Source organism: Rattus norvegicus, chromosome 10 (assembly GCF_036323735.1).
Source record: "Rattus norvegicus strain BN/NHsdMcwi chromosome 10, GRCr8, whole genome shotgun sequence".
Taxonomy (NCBI): Eukaryota; Metazoa; Chordata; class Mammalia; order Rodentia; family Muridae; genus Rattus; species Rattus norvegicus.
Window position 1 is genome coordinate 86,936,396 of NC_086028.1, and position 24,310 is coordinate 86,960,705.

Genomic DNA, 24,310 nt, shown 5'->3' on the forward strand with positions numbered 1-24,310 from the left:
TATCTCAGTAAAGCACCTTGCCTAGTATATGGGAAGGCCCGCATTTAATCCCCACTATCACATCCCTTAAAAATTAATAATACATGTGCACAACAAGTAGTTCCTCCAGTGTTTTGAGTGTTCATGACAGTGACAGTATGCCAAGGAAATACTTAACACTAAACAAAGCTTTAGTGCCCAAGGAAGCTGACTTTTTTTTTTTGGTCACAATCACAATGTCAGTACCTTAGCCTTAAAAAGATGTCCTCTGTTAAGTCCAGGTCCAGGAAAAGAGAGCATCGTTTGATTATTGACAACGTGTGACTATTCCCAAAAGGGATATGTAGACATAATAGCAATTCAGAAAACAAGAGTTTTGTTGCTTGGAGTGGTGAAGATGTTTGTCCTGATGGCTGTTAAGTATCACTGAAAATCAAAATGGGCTATGGTGGTTCAGGCCCCTAATTCCCAAACTCACGATCCTAACTTTTTTTTTCCTGTGTAGATTTTAACAATAGTGATTTAAATACATATCCTGGAACAATATTCTGAATATTTCTCAGAGTAAATTAGCAAGACATACTTTTTCTAGGAAGGCAAAAATTTCATTTATGGCAAGGTCTGCCTGGAGCTCCCATCAGCAAGCAGGCTTTGGTTTTAGTTCAGTTATATTACATTCTAACCTCTAAACCTCAAGTTAGATCTAAGTGCTTACTTCTCAGGTTGTAGCTTAGGCCTGAACATACCTAACAGAGTCTGTATCCAAATGAAGAAAGGAACGTGACCTAGGATCACTAAGGGTCTGTAACTGTATACATCTAGTATTCTGAAGGCCAAAGAAGGACTACTCCAAGTTTGAGGCCAGGTTGGTCTCAGAGAGCATTCCAGACCATATAGGGCGACCCTGACTGCAACAAACCAGTAAAACCCTAAAGAAAACAACAACAAAAGACACAAAAACACACCCAGGAAGGATGGGAGGGAGCAGGTAGAAGCCAGAAACTGACACCGAGGATCCAGTCTTGATGATCTCCACCTTACTTTTGAGGCAGAGTCTCTTTCGAGCAAAACAATTTGGATAAAGTGGCTGGCCAACAGCACTAAAGGGCTTCCTGTCTTTGTGTTTCCAGAGCTGACACTACAGCCTTGTGTTACTGCTCTTGGCATTTTTTAAAAAAGATACGGGTGTAGTCGTCCACTGTGGTTGCATGTGGGTGCATGAGTATGTACACTTGGTTGGGTTGAGTGTGAAGGCCAGAGGAAGTCTACCCATCAGGATTCTATATGGCTATACACCCACCTCTCACTGAATCTAGAGCTCACTGCACCCAGGATCTGCCTGTCAGCCCCTGCCCTAGGAACCACAGCACAGGGTTACAGGCGTGCAGCTACTCATAACTTTTAGATGGGTTCAAGGGATCTGAACTCAGGTCCTCACGTCTGCATAGGAAATCACATGACTGACTAAGTCATGCCCAGATGTCACTCAGATGCCACAGACTGACAACTCTTACCTTCTCATTCCTGACTCCTTATCTCCACTGGGGAGACCGTCCGGAGGTTGTGGTTGGGATTTGTCATCACAGGCGCGCTTTGGATTCTGGCTTACAGGATTCTCATTAATGTTCTTTGAAGTTAAAATTGCTTTAAATGGAATGAGAAAAATCTATTTTACTTATTTGTTCTGATGGTCTTAATTCAGGTCAGGATATTGATTTTTTTTAAAAGCAGCAATCTATGAAAATCAAACTAGTCTTTTTATCTTTTTCTGTGTTACAGGACTGTCATCTTTTCAGCACATTTTACCAGCATGTGCCAGCACGGATGGCAGAGCAGAATACACAGCTGAGGGTGACACTGAACTGATCTTCCTTCCACCGCCTCTCAAGTGCAGGGTCCCAGCTGTGTGATCACACCTGACTCCATGTACCAGATTACCAAATGCTTCACTTGAGTGTTAGCCAGGCACGCAACCAACTCAAGTACCCCAAACCCTGAAACTGGCATTTAAACAAATGTAGTAGACAGAATTTTACTGATACAAGTAGTCCAGCAGACAAAGGATAGCACCAGGGAGGACTAAATAATGATAAAACAAAAATAGATAATGTATTCTTATCTCGGAAGCAAACTGACCTATGACAAAATCTCCTTTGCTACCATTAAAGTACTGGGAGCAGAGCACATCAGAGATGGTACAGGACCCGCTGGAGCTTTAATGGGAGAAGGTGGGGGTGGAGATGGTGGGTAGGTGGTGCAGGAAGCGTCAGATGAGATGACATTTGCCTCACACTTTAATTACTGGGAACACACACACGCACACGCACATCCCTACCTCGAGGTACTGGATAAGGAATCTAGGGTAATAGGAAATAATAATGAAAGGCACAGGAAGGGGAAAGTCATAACAGACCCAAGGTAAGGCGCACATGTGCTATTTATTCCCTTTGAGAAAATGGCTTAAAGGAAGAAATGAACTCACTCTGTAGACCAGGCTGGGAATTAAAGAGGTATGTGTTACTATCTGCACAGCACAAGAAATAGATAAACATCAAAGACAATTAACTGAAAAATTGAATATCTCCTATCTATTAAAAAGTCATTGAAATCTAGGTGTGATAGTATATACCTTTAATCCTAGTATTTGGTAGGCACAGATGGGAATCTCTCCGAGTTCCAGACCAGAAAAGGCTACATTGTGAAACCCTATCTCAAAAACAAACAAGCAAGCTCAGCGGTTAAGAGCACTGACTTCTCTTCCAGGGGTCCTGAGTTCAATTCCCATCAACCACAAGGTGGCTCACACCATTGGTAATGGGATCTGGTGCCCTCTTCTGGCCCGCAGGCATACATGCTGTATACATAAAGAATAGATGTTAAAACACTAGCAAAGGTGTGTGGGTATAGAGTTAGAGGTCATCCTGGTCTCCAGAGGGAGTCCTAGGACAGTCTAGAGAGAATCTGCACCCCCCTCAGGCCCCCAAAAGGCAATGGGATTAAAAGTGTGAGTCACCATACACAGGTGAATACTTAAACATCAAAAACAGTCCAAAAATGAAGATCAGAGGTAAGAGTTGTTGCTCTTGCAGAAGACATGTATTTAATTCCCAGAACCATATGATATCCATATAGTGTCTTACAACCTTTAACTTCTGTTCCAGGGAATGCCAATGCTGTCTTCTGACCTCTCTGGACACCAGGTGTTCACAAGTACACATATACACATGTAGACAACAAAAATATTTAAAAATTTAAATTAAATATCTTTTATCCATTAAAAAGGCTGGTGACTGGTGGTCAGGCTTGGTGTCAGAGACGTGAAGATGTAGAGTGAGTTCCAGGTCAATCTCTCTCTCTCTCTCTCTCTCTCTCTCTCTCTCTCTCTCTCTCACACACACACACACACACACACACACACACACACACAGAGAACAGGTTACATAAGTTGTTTATTCCAACTAATCCCAACTCATTCAGAATTCACAGGGGAGGATCCTAGAAAAATTGAACAAGTATTTCTAGGAATAAATATGCTGCCAGCTAGAAAAGCTCAGATATGTATAAGATAGAGCCAAGACTAAAGAAACCAAATATGTGTGTTTACTATAGCATGTCTTCAAGTTAGTGAAACATAGTTCAGGGGTATAGAAGGGTCTTAATGATTAAAACCATCCATTTGATCACATGTCCTGAAATTCCCATAATCCTTCTGTATCTTATTTAATATCTATTGTAAATCATGTGACTTAATAGCTTTTTCTTGTTTTTAAGACATTTTAACAATAAAAAGAGTCTTGCCTGGTTTTCCTTTCCAAAAAAAAAAAAAGAAAAGCTCAGATATATCTGAAAATCACTTTTACCACAATGAGCCATGATCTCATAAATGCTAATATTTGCTTTCTGAACGATGGGAATAATATGCATGTCTGACACGACAGAAGCAAATCTTTAGAGGAAGATAATTTAATATGGGTGTGTATAAATTTCTGCCCAAATATTATGCAGGCTGTGGGATAAACCTTACAGAAAGACCTATGCAGAGGAGCAGGACACTGATGTAAGGGCCTTTCATCATCTTTAAGATCATGAGCTGCGGGCTGGAGAGATGGCTCAGCGGTTAAGAGCACCCGACTGCTCTTCCAGAGATCATGAGTTCAATTCCCAGCAACCACATGGTGGCTCACAACCATCTGTAAAGAGATCCAATGCCCTCTTCTGGTGTATCTGAAGACAGCTACAGTGTACTTATATATAATAAATGAATAAATCTTTAAAAAAAAAAAAAAAAAAAAAAAGATCATGAGCTGCGAGACAGCTCAGTGATCAAAGCTCTTACTCTGATGTGCACAACATAGTATATATAACATGTGTGAACACATGTGTACATTAGTGTTTGGAGGCCAGATGTCAAAAAATGATTCTCTATGGCTCTTTTTAATTTATTCTTATTTCATGTACATTGGTGTTTTGCCTGCATGTATATCTGTATGAGAATGACAGATCTTCTGGAATAAGGGCTCTACAGTCAGTTGTGAGGTTTCATGTGAGTACTGGGAATTGAACCTGGGTCTTCTGGAAGAACAGCAAGTGCTCTCTATTTCTGAACCATCTCTGCGGCCGCCTCCATGGCTCTTTGACTTTACACATTGAGGGAGGGTCTCGATTAACCCCAGAATTTGCTCTTTGTCAAGTCTCCCTAGCCAACCTGATCTGGGGATCCCTTGTCTCTGCTTTCCTAGGCTGGAATCCCAGGTGGCTGTCAGGTTTACTGAACACTTGTACCTTTTCTGTAAACCTTATTAACCTTAGTGCTTAGGTCTATATATATTAAAAATACCTTTTTGTTTGTTTTTAGGCAGGGTCTTTCCACACAGTCCTGTCCTAGAGCTTGCTATGTATGCCAGGCTGGCCTTAACTCATAGAGATCCTCCTGCACCTGCCTCTCTGAGTGCTGTGATTAAAGGTGTGTGATAACAGGGCCTTTCCTTTAAAAGGGAGAGGAAACTGAGTTTCTCTTACTGCATCAGCCTAAGGTGAGACAGGCTCAAATCTGGAGTTGCTCCTGACAGTCAAGCATTTTAGAAATGAGCCACAAAGAAACATTTTATCTGCAGACATTCAGTGGGAGCCAAAACAAGCAAACAAAAAGCAACCAAAGATAACACAGCCAACTCCCTAGCACGTGTGCCAAAGACGAGGTAGTTTAGGCGGATATTCCAAGCCAGAAACTAACAATTCTCATCTTGTGCAAGAGCACTCAAAGTCCTGTCTATTTTCACAGTAATGACAGCAACAGTACCCAAAGATAACTGTATGGGGGATGGGACTCTGGGCTTCATCATCTGGTGATGAACTAAATGAAGATGTGCTTACAAAGAAAAGTATTTAAGGAGGGAGATTTTGAAGCAGTGTCACAGCAACAGTTTCCAGCTTCCCTTGCATGAGCTACTGTTTCTTTCTGAACACAGAAATATTATAAGGCACAAGGTCACTGTACTGAAAAATCAAGACTTGAGTACCTACGAGTCAAAGGACGGCCTCAGGGCCCAGAGGATGGTGAAGTTCGGGAGGAGGACCCTGAGCAGAGAGACATGTAGGACTGCTGAGAGACCACAGCGAAGAAACTCAGTGAAGGCTCACTACCCTGGTCTGTGCCTAAGCACCAACTCCTGTTGGTAGCCATACATGAGGATTCTCTAAACGAAAACTTCCCTTACTCCTGATCCCTCTGCCTCCACACCCCAAGGCTGGGATTTCCAACACGACGTCAAAGCCACTTTTCACCTGAAAACATGAGCTGCAGCTCCTGAAACAAGTCTCCTCTCCTAAGTCGGAAAACACAGGAAACAGGCCTTCACTTCGTGATTCTGCGTGGCTCCTGCACATGGCTTTCTGAAATGATGGGCTACCTATTACCAATCTCCAGCATCCAAGAGCAAGAACTATTTCTCTTTGGGGTCCATAGCATCTCTTTGGAAACACCCAGAGGAGGACACAAGTGAGTGATTACCTTGGGACTGTCTCTATGGTACATCACTTGTGAGCAAGGACTAGGAATAAGGTTCCCAAATTACTCATGGAGGAACTCGGTAAATATGCACTGAGAAAGATCACACAACGTTGGAACTCAGTCCTCAGTTTTCAAAGGAAAAAGAGGGTCAAGGGAGGGAAGAATTCTGCTTATGATACTGGCATCTGTTCAGCATTACAAACCTGTTCCTGATCTGTTTTGTTCTGGATCTGGCAGGTCTTCTAGGGCACAAGGGTCAGCTGGGAGGCAAGGGGGGTGGCCAGACGGCTGGCTCCCATGCTGCTCTAGCACAGCTTCCAGCTGAGCCATTTCCTGCTGGAGCTTTATCAGGTTATCCTTCATGGTCGCCCTCTGCTGTAAAACCAAACAGGAACACCAACAAAGTTACATCCTTTGAGAGATATGTCATAAAGTAAAAATGTCACACCAATTAATTTTAGCATGGGAACTGAAATCACCTAGTATGGAATTATGAGTTCTGGTTGAATACCTTTAATCCAGCCATACTCATGTGGTTAATGACTTTGAAATTATTTCAAAATGATATTGGAGGAGGGTGCACCCTCCAGCTCTCCCAAATAGATTTGCTTCATTGTAGCTCCTTATGCTCTTTTAAAGATGGGGGATGGAGTGGGGTAATAACAGTACCTCAAGCTTAAAATTCACAAGAATCTATTCACAAACTACATAGAGTATGTTTCAAAGATTTGGTACTGTGAGATTAAGACATTTAATTAGCTCACAAAAAAGTCTAATTAAAACAAAATTTCAAAAAATTTAGGTTTATGGATGTTTTATCTACATGTGTCTGCTCTCGGAGGTCATCAGAGGGCATTGGATCATCTGAACAAGAGCTGGGCACCATCATTTGAGTGCTGGGAGCTGAATCCAGGTCCTCTGTAACAGCAGCCTGTTAGCCACTGAGCCCTCTCTCCAGCCCGATCTATTTATTATTTTATCTTTAAAAGGTTTGTGGCTGAGTGTAAAGAAGCATCGGTGTGCTTAGCCCCAAGTATATTTAGTTTTTAAATGGATGAAGTACTGAAAATTTCCTGACATCCTAGAAAGCCCATAACAAGTTACTGTTTTCTCTCTCTCTCTCTTTTTAAAGATTTATTTATCTTATGTGTGTGAATACACTGTCACTGTCTTCAGACACACCAGGAAAAGGAATCAGATGCCATTACAGATGGTTGTGAGCCACCATGTGATTGCTGGGAATTGAACTCAAGACCTCTAGAAGACCAGTCAGTGCTCTTACTGTTTTCAATTCAAGATAATGAGATCTTTCTTGTACATGGGCTCGCACTGTTTACGGAAACACTTCAAGAAGGAATCTATAGCCACCTTTAATCCAGTGCTTGGGAGCAGAGGCAAGCAGATCTCTGAGTTCAAGGTCAGACTGCAGAGTGGTCTACAAAGTGAATTCCTGTAGCCAGAGCTGTTACACAGAGAAACCTTGTCTTGAAAGTGTGTTTGTGGCGGGGTGGGGAATAATTTAAGCCAGGCATGGTAGCTTTAATAGCAGCAGTTGAGTTGAGGCTATCCTGGTCTACATAGTGAGTTTCAGGACAGCCAGGACTATACAGTGAGACCCTGTCACAGACAATCTAGCAAGTCTAAGGTCTTTGACAAGCAAAGGATGTGGGCATATAAGGAATTTCCCAAAATGTATGCCTCTTCACCACTTTTAGAAGAAATGTTGATGCCTGGTTTTCAGCTGCGGGAGGGAAACAAAATTTGTTTCACCTTCCCTTTCTTTCTTCTGACCCTGAAAATGACTTTGCTTTCCACTAAAATCAAGGCATTTTCTTCCTATAGCTACAACAAATTCATAGTTCTCAGGAGAATTTTATGACCAAAAAAAAAAATTATTTTGAGCTTTACAAAGGTCCCCGCTGCTACTGAGAGTGTATTGCTGCCAACATCTGCAGTGCTACCAATGCCACCACGTGGTACCCATGAGTAGTGACATCACTGATCAAACCCTAGTCAAGGCCCCACACAGATGTGAGACCAATGCTTTAAAAGCTGAATTAGTAACACTCACAAGCACACCATCTAACTTCCACGTGGCTACTAAACACATCAGAAAATCAGGAGGAAAAAGTAACCAGACCACTGCTGCAGTGACTTTCTCTTGGCTTTTCCTGGAGGAAGGCATGAATAACTTAGACAAATTCTACTATGGGTGAATTGCTCAAATGCACCAGGGAGGACAAAGCCACACAGGTTGCCATGTTTGCTTGACTCTAATGAACTATCTTGTTATAGAGCTCTCTTCTTCAGTCTGATTCCCACAATGCTATGCTCACACTTTAACATGACTGCCCAAGTTCTCTGAAAGTCACGCTTATCAAGACTCTTTCCAAAAGGGCCTCAAGTGGCATAACACAGCTCAGCTAATAAGTTAGTATTTGAACACTAAAGAACCTAGTTATTACTGCCCTCAGGTCAAAGTTCAGATTCCTAAACATACCTTTTAAAACTCTGAGGACACCTTGATCCTGTCTGTCATTTATCCCCAATATTTCCCACAAGTCTAGTCTTCTAGAGACACTAGACTGCTCAGTGACTCCTATGCATTCAGTACATCTGTATCTGGGCCTCAATTCCTACATCCCCCTTTCCTGCTTGGTAAACTCTTCTAATCTTTCAAAGCCAGCAATTATCGTCTCTGAGGACAGCAGTATGCCTCATTACTTGGCTCTGGCTGCCAATGCATCAGTATACTCAGGGGAGCACACAACTTCCCTGATGGGAGGAATCTTCCCTTGTCTGTTTCCTTTTTGTTTTGAAGACTGGTCTGTGTATCCCAGGCTAGTTTCAAAGTTGAGATTCTCCTGACTAAGCTTCCCTCACAGTTGGGAATGCCAAGGTTATGGGTGTACAAGGTATGCAACACTAAGCCCAATCACACATTGCCTATCAGAGAGTATTTTCTCAGCAAGCATTTACGATGGAAATGAACAAAGGAATGAAATCTTTGGGTTATAAAGTGGGGGAGAGGGGTTGGGGATTTAGCTCAGTGGTAGAGCACTTGCCTAGCAAACACAATGCCCTGGGTTCGGTCCCCAGCTCCGGAAAAAAAGAAAAAGAAAAAAAAATGGGGGAGAAATAGGAGGCTGACAAGATGGTTCAGTGGGTAAAGGTACTTGCCACCAAGACTAATGTCTTGAGGTCAATCCTTGGGACCTATATAGTGGGAGGAGATAATCTTGCATCTTTACCTGTCTGAGATGGTGTGCGAAAGCACGCGCACACCCCACACATGTACTCGTGCAGGCACGCATGCATGCACCATAAAGGTTATCAGTGATTTCGCATAAGGCACTCTGTATCATGTTACCCCTCAGTTCTATATAAACATAGGGAAAAGGTCCCATTGCAATCATTTTGCTTTTCTGTGCTGGTCCAGATCAAAGTTACCTGTTCTGAATAGATACTCAATATAAAAACACTTTTATAAAAATGAATCCTGATCAAATAATGAACATATTTCTGGGAATAAGATCAGAGACAAGAGAAACAAGAGTAGTTAGTGTATTGAATGTCAGATTTAATACAGTATGGCTAAGACAGATGGAATAAAAAGTTGGAACTTAACAAACAAGCAGCTAAGGGACAGAATTAGGTGACAGACATATTGACAGAGCCCCAAACCTAAATCTGGAAAGGATCAGGAGTGGTACACCATCAGAAGGCTTAAACCTTTTAATCAATTTTTGCTTTATTTTTTGAGACAGGGTGTCACTTTGTAGCCCTGGCTGGCCTGGTATTTACCATGTAAACCAGCCTGGCCAGGAACTTACAGAAATCCACCTGCCTCTACCACTGGAGTGCTGGAACCAATAGGGGATGCTGTCTTTGGTGACAACAAAATGCCCTTAGGAATACTAAGAGTTCCCAGTTTCATTTAACTTAGTACTTTTTAGGAAGAGAAGAAAAGTCACCCCCATGCTACAGCTAAAAGCACATTTATGTTTTAGGAGAGAAACAAAAGCTACAGCAGGATGACTCATGTGAAGTTCCACATCACACCACTGGAGCAGTGGGCTGGCTCAGAGCATAGAAGCACTGACTCACATAAGGTGTCATCTGATCTCCACACATTTACCCATACCACTTACATACATACAAATATGTATGTTTAAAAAAAGAAATAAGAATATAACTATTTTAATCCAGAGAAAGCTAGCCAATTAAGATCACACAGTCAGGCAGAGAGCTCTAACCAATACTCCCTCCAGACTTGCCGTGTCCTCTGCCCAAGACTCTATAGAATACGGAAGGGGCCCTCAGAAGTTGCCCAGCTAGTGAGAGAGATAAATACAGGAAAGAAAGACCTAGACAAACCTAAGGTCTGAAATGCAAGTTTGGGACTTTTTTTTTTTTTAAAATCAAATAGGACTAAGTTCTGGCTGTGAGAAAGATAATCTTTTCCCCAAGAGACTGTCCTGCCTCCAGTACAGAGGCACTCCCACAACCCCATCCAAACGTAGCTAGTCACCTGTGGCCATTACCATGCTGGAATGAATACTGTGTACATTCTTTTCCAAGTAGAGGGAGATGACTTATAGATACTAACAAGCAACTATTTTATAAAAAACAAAAGTTAAAAGGAATATCCATAACACAGTGAAAGGCAAGATGGCCTCTAGTGGAAAGAATCCTGTAGGTTTCAATTTGGTTCTGAGAATAAACAGACCCCTTTTGGTACAATAGTGCTTTCATATAATTTTGCTATGGGGCAAGTAGAATCTTTAGATCTGGCTTATTCTAAAGTTAAGACTTGGTGTTCTACAGTGAGCTAGACGGTGGATATAAAAGGCAGTGAGTTCCACCTAAATGCTTTAGAACTCTCACTTGAGGAAACAAGGGATCGTGTATGTTAGACCATTAATCCGAAGATGAAATTAGCGTGTATGAGAATGTCAGGTTCACAACACCATATACAAAGGACTTCACACACGTGTGCATGCTTCTTACCTGAGTGGTTAGAATATCACTCTGTGAGCAGTCTTCAGAGAGGTTTGCTTCACTCTCATATCCAGACGCCACTTCACATAAAATGACAATACAATCAGAGACTCATGTAAAGTCAGACCGGGAACCCTGTAGCCTGCAGTTAGTATCTGTTCCTTCCCCTGCATAGCTTCTGCTTCACTCTCGTGCCACATAAGTGACTACATTTGGGTTACTGGGTTTCCTCCCAGAACTCCTACAACAGCTGGGTTTGGCAAATGTATTTAATCCCAGATTGTGGGAGGCAGAGGCAGGCAGATCTCTGTTCCAGGATAGCCAGGGCTATATAAACAGACTGTCTTTTAAAAAACAAACAAACAAACAAACAAAAAACCCTAAACAAATCAGAAAAATTCTGCAAAAAAAAATTAGAAGCAGGTCTACTGAAAATTAGGTTATTCAAGTTCATGCTCTCAGACATTCTGGCTGCATGAAGGCATTAAAAAGATTTTATTTTTATTTTTAATTATGTATGTCTGTGTGGGCTACTTATATATGAATGCAGCAGATACCCAAGGTGTATTTTTAATGTGCGTTGGTGTTTTGCCTGAATGTTTATCTGTATGAGGGTATTGAATCCCCATGGAATTGAAGTGACAGAAAAATGTGAACTGCCACATGGATGCTGGGAATTGAACCTACTTCCTCTGGAAAAACAGCCAGTGCTCGTTAACAGCTGAGCCATCTCTCTAGCCTTCCCCACCCCACAAAGTACCTACTCCTAACCACCCCAATCTCCCCAACCTCAGGAGGGAGATTTGACTGTATCTGCTCAGCTCACTTCTGTGGACTGGTGCAAATAAAGGAAACTACCTGAGTCCGGGATTATACTGTCCTCTTCTTGATCGCTAGCCTCTTCTAGGCAAGCTGCCATGTCCTCATGATCTGAAATCAATTCCTTATCACTTAGAAAGGCTTCCTCATTCTCAGCCTGGTGACGCCTTTGTTTGGAAGGTGGATTAAAATCGGGATCCTGGGAGAGTGCATTTGCAGGTGAACCTAGGGCAGCACTGTGCTGTGAGGAGAACATGCTGCCAGAGCATTTTGCATCCTCACTAAACTGATATTCCTGAGATGCCTCTACCAAGATCACCTCATTATTGCAGTCACTGATGCTACTCTTCCGGGGTGCTTGGGTCCCCTTCGCTTTCTCTGGCACACGCTGTGTCACCACACTGCTGCATCTGGTAAGTTCGGGTGTGCTGCTTACTCTGCTCAGCAAGTGCTGGAAGCAGGGAAGGTCTTCATCCTCAGTGGAGTCGCTCTCTTCTGAGAATTCTAATTTCCTAGACCCTCTGTGGAGACTCCGCGACTTCGATGCATGGGTTACAGGGCTAGGGATCCTACTGGACTCTCTTCTCAGGACACTTCCATTAAAAATAGCAGACTTTTCCGTTATGCCACCTTCACCGAAGCTAGCATTTTCCTGTATTTCAACATCATCCAACAGGTCATCAGGTGTCTCAGAGCAAACCTGAAAAATCTTATCACTTCTCATAGGTTTTTCAAGATGATCTGAGAACAGACATGGAGAGAAGTCTGCACTGACAGCCTTACTCTCCTGCTTTATTTCAAGATACTTATCACTTACAGGAGCACTCTGCTTAGAGACACCAGGCTGTGTACTATCTAATAGAGACACGGTGTTTACCGTAGGCCCTCTGTTTCTATCTAGTTGCCCCTGGACGTTTTCACCAGTGGAATGTACTTCAATAACACTGCCTGAGCTGGCTTCTTGACAAGCATCTCCTCTGTTATTTTGACTAATTGTGTGTATTGTACTTTGAACAGCAGTCTCATTTCCCATTCCCCTTTCAGTATGTTTCTCAAATCGTCCCTCTGTCAGAGTTTTTCTATTGTCAGTTTTTATAGATGACCTGAGGGGAGAAACTGATTGTCTAAAATGTGAGTTTTGTGAAATTCCAGATTTATCTGTGGTGTTGAGTCCATTCTCACAGCTTCTATAATGAGATGACGGACAAAGCCTAGAAACATCAGCACACATTGTAACAGCACCTGGCTTACCTTCCTGACAGGGCACAGGTAAGCCTACTGTGACTGTGACTGCCTGTACATGACTGATTTCAGACTCTTCTTGTCCCTGACGTTCTTTTTGTTCACCTCTAGAAGTCACCTTTGGACTTGGTTCCCTTGAGGGCACAGAGCGGGCACCTACCAGAGTACAGTCCTTTTGGGGACTTCTAAGTTTTGAAAATAAAGCAAATGACTGACGCTTTGAAACTTGAAATGTATTCTGCAAATACTGAGTATCAAGTTCACTGTCTTCCATTTCTATTGTCTCTTGATTGTGGTTAAGTTCATGTCTCAATGGGTGCTTGAAGCACTCCGAGCCACTTCCAGCATTGTTAGAACCATGGACAAGTTCCTTGGGGTTTTCACTTGCGACAAACTGAGTCATACACTGAACTGATCCTGTTCTTGCATATCTGACAGTGTTCGCTTCCAGTATTGAGACACTGTTCTGGGTGTCGTAGTCTGTGTCGGGTACCAAGGACACACTGGTGCTCTCCTCAGATGGTTCAGTAGGTTTCCCACTGGGCTCTCCTCCCAGGACCAAATCCCCGAGTTCTTTGTTATTATCAGGCATCTGGCACATTTCAAGTTGCTCTATTCCTTTTCTCTCAGGGCTAGGATTGACAGGTCCTTGAGGCTTCCTAGGACTTGAACAGCTAGTTAATAAACCAGCTTTGTTCATTAATTTCTCTTCTGGGAACGCATCACTGGCACTTCTCTTCCTTATATGTTCATTTGGCTCGTTCTTCTTGGCATCAGCTGCGGGTTCTGTGTCTTCGATGAGTTGAGGCTCTCTAATGTGCCCGGCTGGGGTTTGGTTGGAATTGTTTTTCTTTGTTTCTTCACTGCTACCACAACTCTCGATCTGAAGTTCAGCACAAGTAGGTGGGCTCGGATTTCTACTGATTGGTTCGAGTGGAAGAACACACCTGGTAGACTTCCTCCTCAGCCTATTTTTCTTAGGTGCTTTTGAACTGTGAACATTTAATTCTACCTCCAAATCACTTATACTGTTGCTTATAGATTTGGCTTTAGCTGTGAAAGCAGGTTCCTTTCTCAATGATTCTATTGGATGAGCATTTCTCCCTCTCTGAAGATCATTACCTGTTGCTCTGTTCTCCTGACCGTTACTGGTAATACTCATTGCTTGGTCATTTGGCTCCATTTGGTCAGTTCCCTGATTTAAATTTTCAGAAATCCTTTGAACAACTGTTAAATCTGCTTTCTTGATAAAGTCCTCAGGATGAAGGCATGTACTTCTTTTGCGTTTTAATTTATTTGTGAAGGGCTGCTCTTGTATAATCTGTGGTTCTGTAGTAAATGTGCCTATAATTTCAGTCACATGGTTCAAGTGAGGGCGGCTTCCCTTTCTCTGATAGGTTTTCCCAAATATTTTATCGTTGATAATATTCTCTACTGGCTTGGAGAAGTCTCTTCCACTTGTACACATTACAGCATTATCGGAATCAGGGGCAACTAAGTCTATTTTCTTTGAAGAACTGAAACATCCATCCACTTCATTTGAAACTTCTAACACAACAGCAGCTTCTGCATTTGACGCAGGCCTCCTGTCAGATGCATTGTCAGAAGTTAACATTTCACCAGTTCTGGAAAACCACTCATTCACTTTCTGAATGCTGCTATTCAGTGTTATCCAAGGAACGTCAGTGGTAGCTCCAGAATTCTCAGGGCACAGGCTTTTCGGATGATTCCACTGCTTTCTACCACAGAGGGAATCCACATTTGGATCTGCCTTTCCCTCAGTGCGGGGAACCGGCCTGCCATTACATGTTTCTTTACTGTCAGCCCATCTGCTCTGCTGGCTCACTGCTGCGCCAGACTGTTTGCTTCTATCACAGAATTCAGCCTTTTCTGCATCCAGTCTGTCCTCAGTGAACAATAAACTGCGGGTCCCACGCTGTAATGAGCTGGCACGAGCATCTGTGCCACACGGCTCCACGTGCACGTTTGCAACAGAAATACGCGGACATTTTTCTGGATGCCTTTCAGTTGCATGATTCTCAGTGGGGTTCAAATCTTTATCACTGCATTGATGATGTTCAATGTTTCTTATGCCCTCAGAAAAGTCACAAGCAGCTGAAATACACAAAATAACAAGGTTCTTAAAAAGGAATGATCACGAGGAACCACATACCAAGTACAACCGGAGTAGAAAACAATCCACTAACATTATCATTTTTCTAATTTCAGATCATCCTGAGAGGATATAAGTGCATGTATGTTTTGGAGTGCATGCATGTATTGGACCACACATGCCTGGAGCGCAAAGTAAAGAGGGCTGCAGATCCCCTAGAACTGATGTTATGGAAGGCTGCGAACTATCCAGGTCTTCTGCAAGAGGAACAAGCCCATTTAACAGCTTAGCCATTTCTCCAGCCCTGATCCACTGCCTTGCTTTGTCTGTTTGTTGGAGATAGGGTTCTGTGTAGCCCTGTCTGTCCAAGAAACCTCTGAGACCAGGCTGGCCTCGCGCTCACAGAGATTCACCTGCCTCTGCCTCCCAACCTCTGGGATAAAAGACTTCCATCACCACTAACTGCTTCCCCTGGCTTCTTTAGGGGAGCTAACATCATAAGCTACCAAGTATACTGAAGATCTAACTTATGCAACGGATATCTTCTCAAACACAGTAATTAGAGCACATCTCTTATTTCCCTAGTCCCTTAAGAATGAAATAAAAGCAAATTAGTCCCAGCTTGGGAGGCTTAAATAAAAGTATGGTTAGACTGCTCAGGGTTATATAGAACTGTCTTAAAAAAAAAGTTAATGGCCGCATGTAGTTACACATGATATTACTATAACCACACCAGTCTAGTACTTACACTCACCATCTCACAATGGCAGTCGAGGGAAAAATATTATAATTCCTTCTTTTAAAAAAATATTTGGGGGTTGGGGATTTAGCTCAGTGGGGGGGTTGGGGATTTAGCTCAGTGGTAGAGCGCTTGCCTAGGAAGCGCAAGGCCCTGGGTTCGGTCCCCAGCTCCGAAAAAAAAAAAAAAAAAAAAAAAAAAAGAACCAAAAAAAAAGGTAGAATCTGGAAAAAAAAAAAAAAAAAAAAAAAAAAAAAAAAAAAAAAGGGCTGGAGAGATGGCTCAGCGGTTAAGAGCACCCGACTGCTCTTCCAGAGGTCATGAGTTCAATTCCCAGCAACCACATGGTGGCTCACAACCATCTATAAAGAGATCTGATGCCCTCTTCTGGTGTATCTGAAGACAGCTACAGTGTACTTATATATAATAAATGAAATAATAAATCTTGAAAAAAAAAAATTTATTTGGGTTGGGGATTTAGCTCAGCGGTAGAGCGCTTGCCTAGCAAGCGCAAGGCCCGGTTCGGTCCCTAGCTCCGAGAAGAAAAAAAAATTTATTTATTTTTTTTTTTAAATTTATTTTTATGTATATAAGTACATTGTAGTTATCTTCAGACACACCAGAAGAGGGCATCAAGATCCCATTACAGATGGTTGTGAAACACTATGTGGTTGCAGGACCTCTGGAAAAGCAGTCAGTGCTCTTAACCACTGAGCCCTCTCTCAGCACCTAAGATTTTAATTCTTTAAAAAGATGCTGTGAATTATAAATTATAAATAAACTTGGAAAATGGCCTTCAGATGAATGGAATTATGGAACGGCATCGCCCCACTGCCCCTTAGTGTTACTGTGTCAGGAAGGCCAGACTTACCCTTTTTTGCAGAGTTCAACTTGCCTTCATCTCCAGCTCCTCCAGGGGCGATCTGAAACAATTCCTGATCTCTCACACTAAAGGGGAAAAGAGAACCCCTAATAAGAAATTCTATGCTCAGTCAAATAAGCAAGATCAACTGTGTTAGCGTTTCTAAATAGGGCTGTAACAACTGAGCTAACTGACTCACTTTCTGAAATCTGCTTTCCAAGTACAGTCACAAAGGTCAGAATAGTGCAGAACGATGCTTTCTAGATATGCAAACACATACAGACACACACTCACATACTCTCGCAAGCATGCTCAGGACCCACTGATGAAGAAGGGGTTCAAAGATTCTCAGAACTAGAGGTTGGAAAGACCAAAGCAAAACCAGTGTCTACTGGACATGACAGAAGCACTGTACTCATGAGCTCACAGCAGTTTTGGTTTGCACAAGGTCTGTACATGATCAAGCCTATCAACATTCTAGCGTGCAGAGAGGAGGGGCTCATGAGCTACATCCCTAACTACGGAGCTATGGACAGTTGATAGATTCTGAGGGAGAGACAGTTTCCTTCAAGGGTGTGAGGCCCCTTATAGGTTGGAACTGATCCCACTCAGTGGATGGTCCAACACCCTGGAGCAGTGAAGAAATGAATCAGGGTTAAGAGCACAGGTTAATTTTCCAGAGGATCCAGGTTTGATCCCAGCACCCACATGGTGGCTCAGTCATCTGTAATTCTAGTTCCATGAGACCTGATGCATTCTTCTGTCTTCTTCAGGCACTAAGAACAAATGTGGTGCACAAATATACATGCAGGGAAAATAGTCATATATATGAGTATATGTATGTATATATATATATATATATATATATATATGTATGAGTATATGTATATATATACATGTATGAATATATATATTTTTTATTTATTTATTTTTCCTTGAGACAAGGTCTCTCAGATTTTATCCTGGCTGTCCTAGAACTTGCTATGTACACTAGGCTGTCCAAAAACTCGCAGAGATCCACCAGCCTCTGCCTCCTGAGTGCTGAGATTAAAGGCATGCACTAACACACCTGATTTCATATAAAATTTAAGAAAAAAAATCTTTAATCTCTATTACTGAACCCTACTTCTAGCCCTCTCTTCCAATTATAAGGTCAGGTAAAAGTAATTTATAAATAATTACTGATAATGACCAGTTATCACAGATCTTAAGGGAGGGAACTGGGTGATTCTAAGTGAAAATAAGATGTTTGGATCAGGCATTGTGGTGGATGTCTTCAGTGACTTGGAAAGCAACAGATGATTCCTGAGACTTAGAGGTTTACATAGTAAGTTCCTGGAGAGCCAGCGCTCTATAGACAGACCCCGCCCCAAAATAAATGAATTCTTACTACCACATAGGAGAAACCCAGAGAACAAGTGCGTGCTGACTTCCATGTTCTCTAAAACTCGTTTGGCACTAAAAAAAAAGTCTAACAAACAAAAAAGATCTCCCAGAAAATAAGCAGATAAAACTGACTGATCCTTAAGGATTTTTCTAATACTATGATCTAAATCTAGGATCCTCAATACTAATTAGATACGAAAACACCAGCTCCATGGCAAAGGCTCCTTCTGACTCACCTGCAGCCATCGGGTGCATTTACTCTCTCCTCAGAAGAATCAGATTCTTAAAAAATGACAACAGAAAACCCCGTATCAGTCAAGGTTTTTAAGGGTCAAAAAACAAAAACAAACAAAACAAAAACCCTCCTTTTTGTAAAACATACAGTAGCTCATCCAGAAATATTTATAATATAATATGTTATAGTATATAAATAATACTCCCTATGTGGAAAGTGTAGACACATGTGGCAATACAGAGAAGTGGCCAAAAGAATGGCTTCCTATGTTCAAATTCTTTTTTTTTCCAAAAAAAGATTTATTATATATAAGTACTCTGTAGCTGTCTTCAGACACACCAGAAGAGGGCATCAGATCTCATTACAGATGGTTGTGAGCCACCATGTGATTGCTGGGATTTGAACTCAGAACCTCTGGAAGAGCAGACAGTGCTCTTAAGCACTCTGCATCCCCCTATGGGGCTTCTCCCCAGGCCCCCTTTGCTCAAATTCTTAATCTCTCTGTGAGTTAATTTTCTCATCACCTCAGGACTAACATTTTAGATGAGGTTATAAAAAGTACAATAGCAACTGTATTGTAGTTAAGTGCTCCTAGATATTAACCAACACATTTGCACTACTTTTATTAACACCTAATTATTTGTATGTATGTGTATGTAGAGTGCAGATGTCAGAGGACAACTTGTTGGAGCTGGTTTCCTTGTCCACCCTGTAGATTCCAGAGATTGAATTTAGGTGGTAAGTAAGTGCCTTTACCAACTAAGACATCTCACCATACCCTGGAATAGTTTGACAAAACATGATCTGCTGTCAATGGAGACAAATGGTGGTGGGTAGGAACTCAAAACACAACCATTCTTCCTAATTTTATTATTTACTATTACAATGGTGGTTGTGGTGGTGATGATTTTGAGCTAGGGTTCTCTACATATCCCAGGTTAACTTCAAACTCATGATTCTCCTAGTTCAGCCTCTCAGGGGCTAGGATGACAAACCCAGTCATGTGCTAAGATAGAGACGCCTGTCTGAGCTGAGTATCTGTTGGCCAGCTGGAGACTGAACACACAGGTTGTAGAATTTATCCTAGATCCCTCAAAATGCTACGGCAACCAATCTTTTTTTTTTTCTATTCTGACTTTACATTTTTCCAAAATACACTTAAATCCATAATCAGACAACCAGACATCCTGCTGGTTAAGATTCTTCAAGGTATGAAGTAAAACTTTACAAAATCTATAATTCATGATGGATCCCATAAAATTATTCTATTCTCACTTACCCAAACCCTATGCAACACATATAAATCTACGATAAAACTCTAAGGGGAACAGCCTAGCAAGTATTTCCAACTTAGTAAAATCTGAGAGCCTTACCTAAAGCAATGTAGACAGATTTGTTTTGAGGTTGTGTCTGCCTATTTTTCTTCATTGATCTCACAATCCCAAGGTTAGACAACTGGACACTGAGACTGTCCTTCTGTTAAACAGTAAAGAATGTCTATTTTTACTTTTTGAAATTTTTTTTCCAGATTTAGTTTTTCAAAACTAATTATAATCACAATAAGGTCAGCAACATAAATGCATTTTTGAAAAGAATAAATGATAAGAGGAAGAATCTGAGGGGGAGGCTACAGAGTCGGCACAGAGGGAGCAAGGGCAGGAACCGAAAGAAGTACAAACCCATCTTGACTGAAAATGTTATAGTGCGTTATTATACGTAACTATATGCAATGCATTACACTGAGTTAAAGCCATGAAACAGGTGCTCAGAAGGCTCAGAGCTTAAGAGAATGGACTGTTCCCGCAGAGGACCCGAGCTTGGTTTCTAGTCACCATGCTGAACAGCTCACGACTACCTGCAACCCCAGGCGGAGGGGTTCTGACACCCTCTTCTAGACCACAAAGCATCTACAGTCACACGTACAACCCCCACCACATACAGAATCAAAGATTAAAAAATAAATGTAGAATATTTAAATAAAAGCATTTTTAAAAGAATTGACGGCCATAGAATTCCAGCATTCTAATAACACTTGGGAAGGTATACTTTCCTGATCTCCATCATCCACTGGGACAGAGCAAGTCATTGCATTTTCTTTATTCTTACACTGGGTAAGCAAACGCTTACAACAGTTCACGGACTGTGTCCATTTCAGACCTGCATCAGAGCTGATGAAGTTGTAAACAGGCAAAGGGCCTATAAAGTGTCTGTTGATCACACCAGGTACCCCGCCTTCCTGAGTCTAACTCTTACTAAGTGGACCATCATCATCCTCTCTCTACTAAGTTCTCATACAATCCACACTCACTAACACTCAGTAAAGAGATGCCAGAAAAAAGTGGAAAACAGCTTTACCAAGGTGGCACTTCCAGACTCAATCTGTCGAAGTTTTTTGACGCGGTTTCGGTAGCCCACACTCTGGATGATAGAAGCGTCCTCATTCAGAAGCTCAGAAGAACTATTTTTCTTTTTTGAAAAACTAAAACCATTTGCACCTGTAAAAAAAAAGGGGGGGGGGACATGCTTTAGTTAGAAAAAATATATTAATCTTCATTAAATATCCAGAAAGAATACTGTGTTTGCTCTTTGCTGCCTAAGGATAATGCAAAAACAAAACAAAACAAAACAAAAGGCTAGAGGTGGTGGCAGAAGCAGAAGAGGCAGAGGCAGGAGCAGAAGCAGGAGGATATCTGAGTTTTTTGATAACAGCCAGGGCTACACAACAAACAAGCAAAAAACAAAAATAATGCATTGCGGATTATATATACCTCCCCCCCAACATAGGTTCTGTATAGCCCTCATTAGTTTGGAATTTGATGGCTTTGATCTCCAAGATCCACCTGTCCTCGTGAGTGGTGGGATTCAAGGCACATGCCGCCATGTTTGTCTACGTTTAATTTTTAATTTATGTGTATGTAAGCACAAGTTTGTGTGTAGCATGTGTGCGGGTAGCTGTAGAAGTCAGAAGGCATTGTAGCCCCGAAAGTTGTAAGCCGCCTGCTGTGGCTGATGAGAGATGAGCCTGGGTACTCTGTTAAACATTCTGAAATGTTGAGCTATCTTTCCAGCCCTGATTGTCTATAATTGTTTTAAAAGTGCAGTTTAGAAATTCAGAGACTATCAACTTATTTTTATTCCCTCCCAAATACTTGAAAAGTAATAACTTTCCCCAGTAACAAATTTACCACGTCTCTAAAATGCTCCCAATTTCAGAGACATTAAGATACACATGTCAGGCAGGTAGCAGTAGCACAGGCCTTTTAATCCTAGCACTTCGGAGGCAGAGGCAGACAGACTTCTGAGTTCAAGGCCAGCCTGGTCTACAGAGAGTTCCAGGATAGCCAGGAACTATCTCAAAAACAAACAAATGATCACCAACACATTTTAGGATTGAACTAAGGGGTTGGGGATTTAGCTCAGTGGTAGCCTAGCAAGCAGAAGGCCCTGGGTTCGGTCCCCAGCTCCGAAAAAAAGAAAAAGGAAAAAAAAGAAAAAAAAAAAGGATTGAACTATAAAATGCAGGACTAGCAGGAGTAGTTTTAAAGATAGGCTGACAAGATAGCTCAGTAGGGATAAGTGCTTGCCACGAAACATTATCACCTGAGCTTGCCCCTAACTGATGTGTGAGGGCTAAAGCCAACCTGTAAGCCCCACTTGCGCAAGGACAGATAATGTCCTGGGAATGCTGGGGGCTGTAAGAATGGCTGTCCCAGCTGCACAGGATATGCTATCAAGGTAGGCAGAAAGCACATCAGGATAGACACTTGCCCCTCCCCGTCCCCAATTAGGAGAAGGTGGGAAGTACATAGCCTTATGTGTTCTGCCTTTATGAGTACCTGACTAACATCCAATGCCATTCTCTGGGAAGTGCAGAGTCCAGTGTCCATTGTTCTGTCTAGTATTGGAACAAAGCTTCCTCTAATTGGATTTGGTCTTTTCCCTCACAGTTCTCAGGTTTAACACTATGTAAAAGTAGGAGAAAAATCAATCCCAAAATTGACCTCTTCTATCCAAATGTGTGCCTTAGCACATGCATGTGTACACTCACGTATCATACACAAACACATACTATTACTCGTAATAAAAATGTAAAAAATAGGACCAGTGAGTAAAGGCCACCTGCACTAAACCTAACTGTATCAGCTCAACCAGCTCAACCTTGTCTTAAAAAATAAAGTGGATGGCTCCGAGGGACAATACCTGAAGATGACCACACAAATAGTCACATCCATCCCAGCCTAGGTTCCTGGCTTCCCAATAAATAAAACATAATTCCAGGCATAGGTCTAACTTTTAACCAGACCACATAGTCTTATCATCTATTCACAAATAGCAGCATCAAACACTTGTCAAGTTTTCCAACCAGCCCCTCGAGCATTGCCACTGGGGCTGTGTGACACTTACACTGCATTCCGGTGTCAAGCTCAAAAGCATCAATGATTTTCAGCAGCTCTTCAACAAGTTGACTAAACCTTGCACTTCCTTGTAGGCTCCTGGAATTTTTTTTTTGAGAAGCACATAAGTGATTATTAATTTTAAGTACACTAAAAGACAGACACATAAACACGTGGATTGTAACTTTCCTACTGTTGATGTTGTAGAAAGCACAACCTCAAAGAACTAGTGATTTGATCCCCAGCACAATAAAAACAGTCCTACCAGTGACATCACACTATAATCACTGAATCAGTGACATGAGAATAAACTTCATGGGTGTATTTGTTTTGCTTTGGTTTTGTGTGTCTGTATGTTTTCTTTCTCCTTGACTATACAGATTTTTAAAATACTTCAGGAACTCATACAAGTCCACTAAAAGCCCTAACCCAACAGTCCTGAGTGTGGCAGGTTGTGTATGCCTGTGATCCCAGTGCCTGAGAGGCAGAGCTAGGAGAATAGGCTCAAAACTAATCTGGGCTACACAACACCGTTTCAAACAAAAGTAAAAAACCAGAAGAGTAGCACACTCCTGTAATCTCAGAGGAAGCGAGAGGATCTGTAGTTTGATGCTAGCCATGGTAAAGAGAGACCTTATCTTAACCCGTCCCTGCTACAGAATTCTACCCTGAACACGGAGTAGATAGAAATCAACAGCAGGAAACGATTCTTAATATCCCAACCCAACCCTTACTGCCAGCTCTGCTTTCCACCAAATAGTAATTTTGTTATTTTGAAAATAGACATCATAATCCAAAGAGATTTTAGGCTTAGGTAGAATATAATTAATTCCTCCTTTAAATATCTGACTGCCTACTACGATCTAAACACTTGCAAAACAGGATTGACTGAAAAGATTAAGTGTGTGCCTTAACAGAAGTAACTGTGGGGGGAGATGCATGGTACTCCCAAGTGCAGCTCCACCTGGGAGAATGCTGACTCTGCTATCTATGGCCACACCAGCTGAGGGCACCTGAGCGCATTTGGTGTTGGAAGTTACGCAGGATGGGGGCTGACTAGCATGTGAGTGGGAGACCAAGGCACCAATGTCATAAGAGTTATTGACAGCAGATGTGCCCTAAAACTTCCAAGGAAATAATTTTATAGTCATAAACTACAAACATCCTTAATCTCTGAGCCAACTCTCCAGTCCTTATTCTTTTGTTTTTGGTTAAAGATTTATTTATTTTATTTATATGAGTACACTGTTGCTGTCTTCAGACACACCAGAAGAGGGCATCAGATCTTATTACAGATGGTTGTGAGCCACCATGTGGATGCTGGGATTTGAACTCAGGACCCCTAGAAGAGCAGTCAGTGCTCTTAACCACTGAGCCATCTCTCCAGCCCCCCAGCCCTTATTTTTAAGTTAAAAAAACAATTACTAACTATTCAATTAGAGGAAGAGTGTATGTATATGCCATAGTTCGGGTCTGAGGCTAGAGAACGGGCTACCTTCCATCATGGGTCTTAGGAACCCATCTCAGGTC

General features: G+C 41.9%; 1 protein-coding gene across 5 annotated transcripts in view; it reads right to left on the minus strand.

The window, feature by feature from the left end:
• Brca1 (BRCA1, DNA repair associated) overlaps positions 1 to 24,310 on the minus strand; it is a 60,320-nt gene that overhangs the window by 18,703 nt on the left and 17,307 nt on the right. For 4 of the 5 annotated variants that reach the window (XM_008768092.4, XM_039086541.2, NM_012514.2 and 1 more), the window contains 9 exons: positions 22,791 to 22,879; positions 20,742 to 20,881; positions 19,760 to 19,862; positions 18,388 to 18,433; positions 16,775 to 16,851; positions 11,849 to 15,166; positions 11,000 to 11,070; positions 6,193 to 6,364; positions 1,494 to 1,623 (listed from right to left, as the gene is read on the minus strand). In XM_008768092.4, coding sequence (XP_008766314.1) covers positions 1,494 to 1,623; positions 6,193 to 6,364; positions 11,000 to 11,070; positions 11,849 to 15,166; positions 16,775 to 16,851; positions 18,388 to 18,433; positions 19,760 to 19,862; positions 20,742 to 20,881; positions 22,791 to 22,879 — 4,146 coding nt within the window. The remainder of the gene's footprint in view (positions 1 to 1,493; positions 1,624 to 6,192; positions 6,365 to 10,999; positions 11,071 to 11,848; positions 15,167 to 16,774; positions 16,852 to 18,387; positions 18,434 to 19,759; positions 19,863 to 20,741; positions 20,882 to 22,790; positions 22,880 to 24,310) is intronic. The other variant, XM_063269583.1, reaches the window with a different exon arrangement.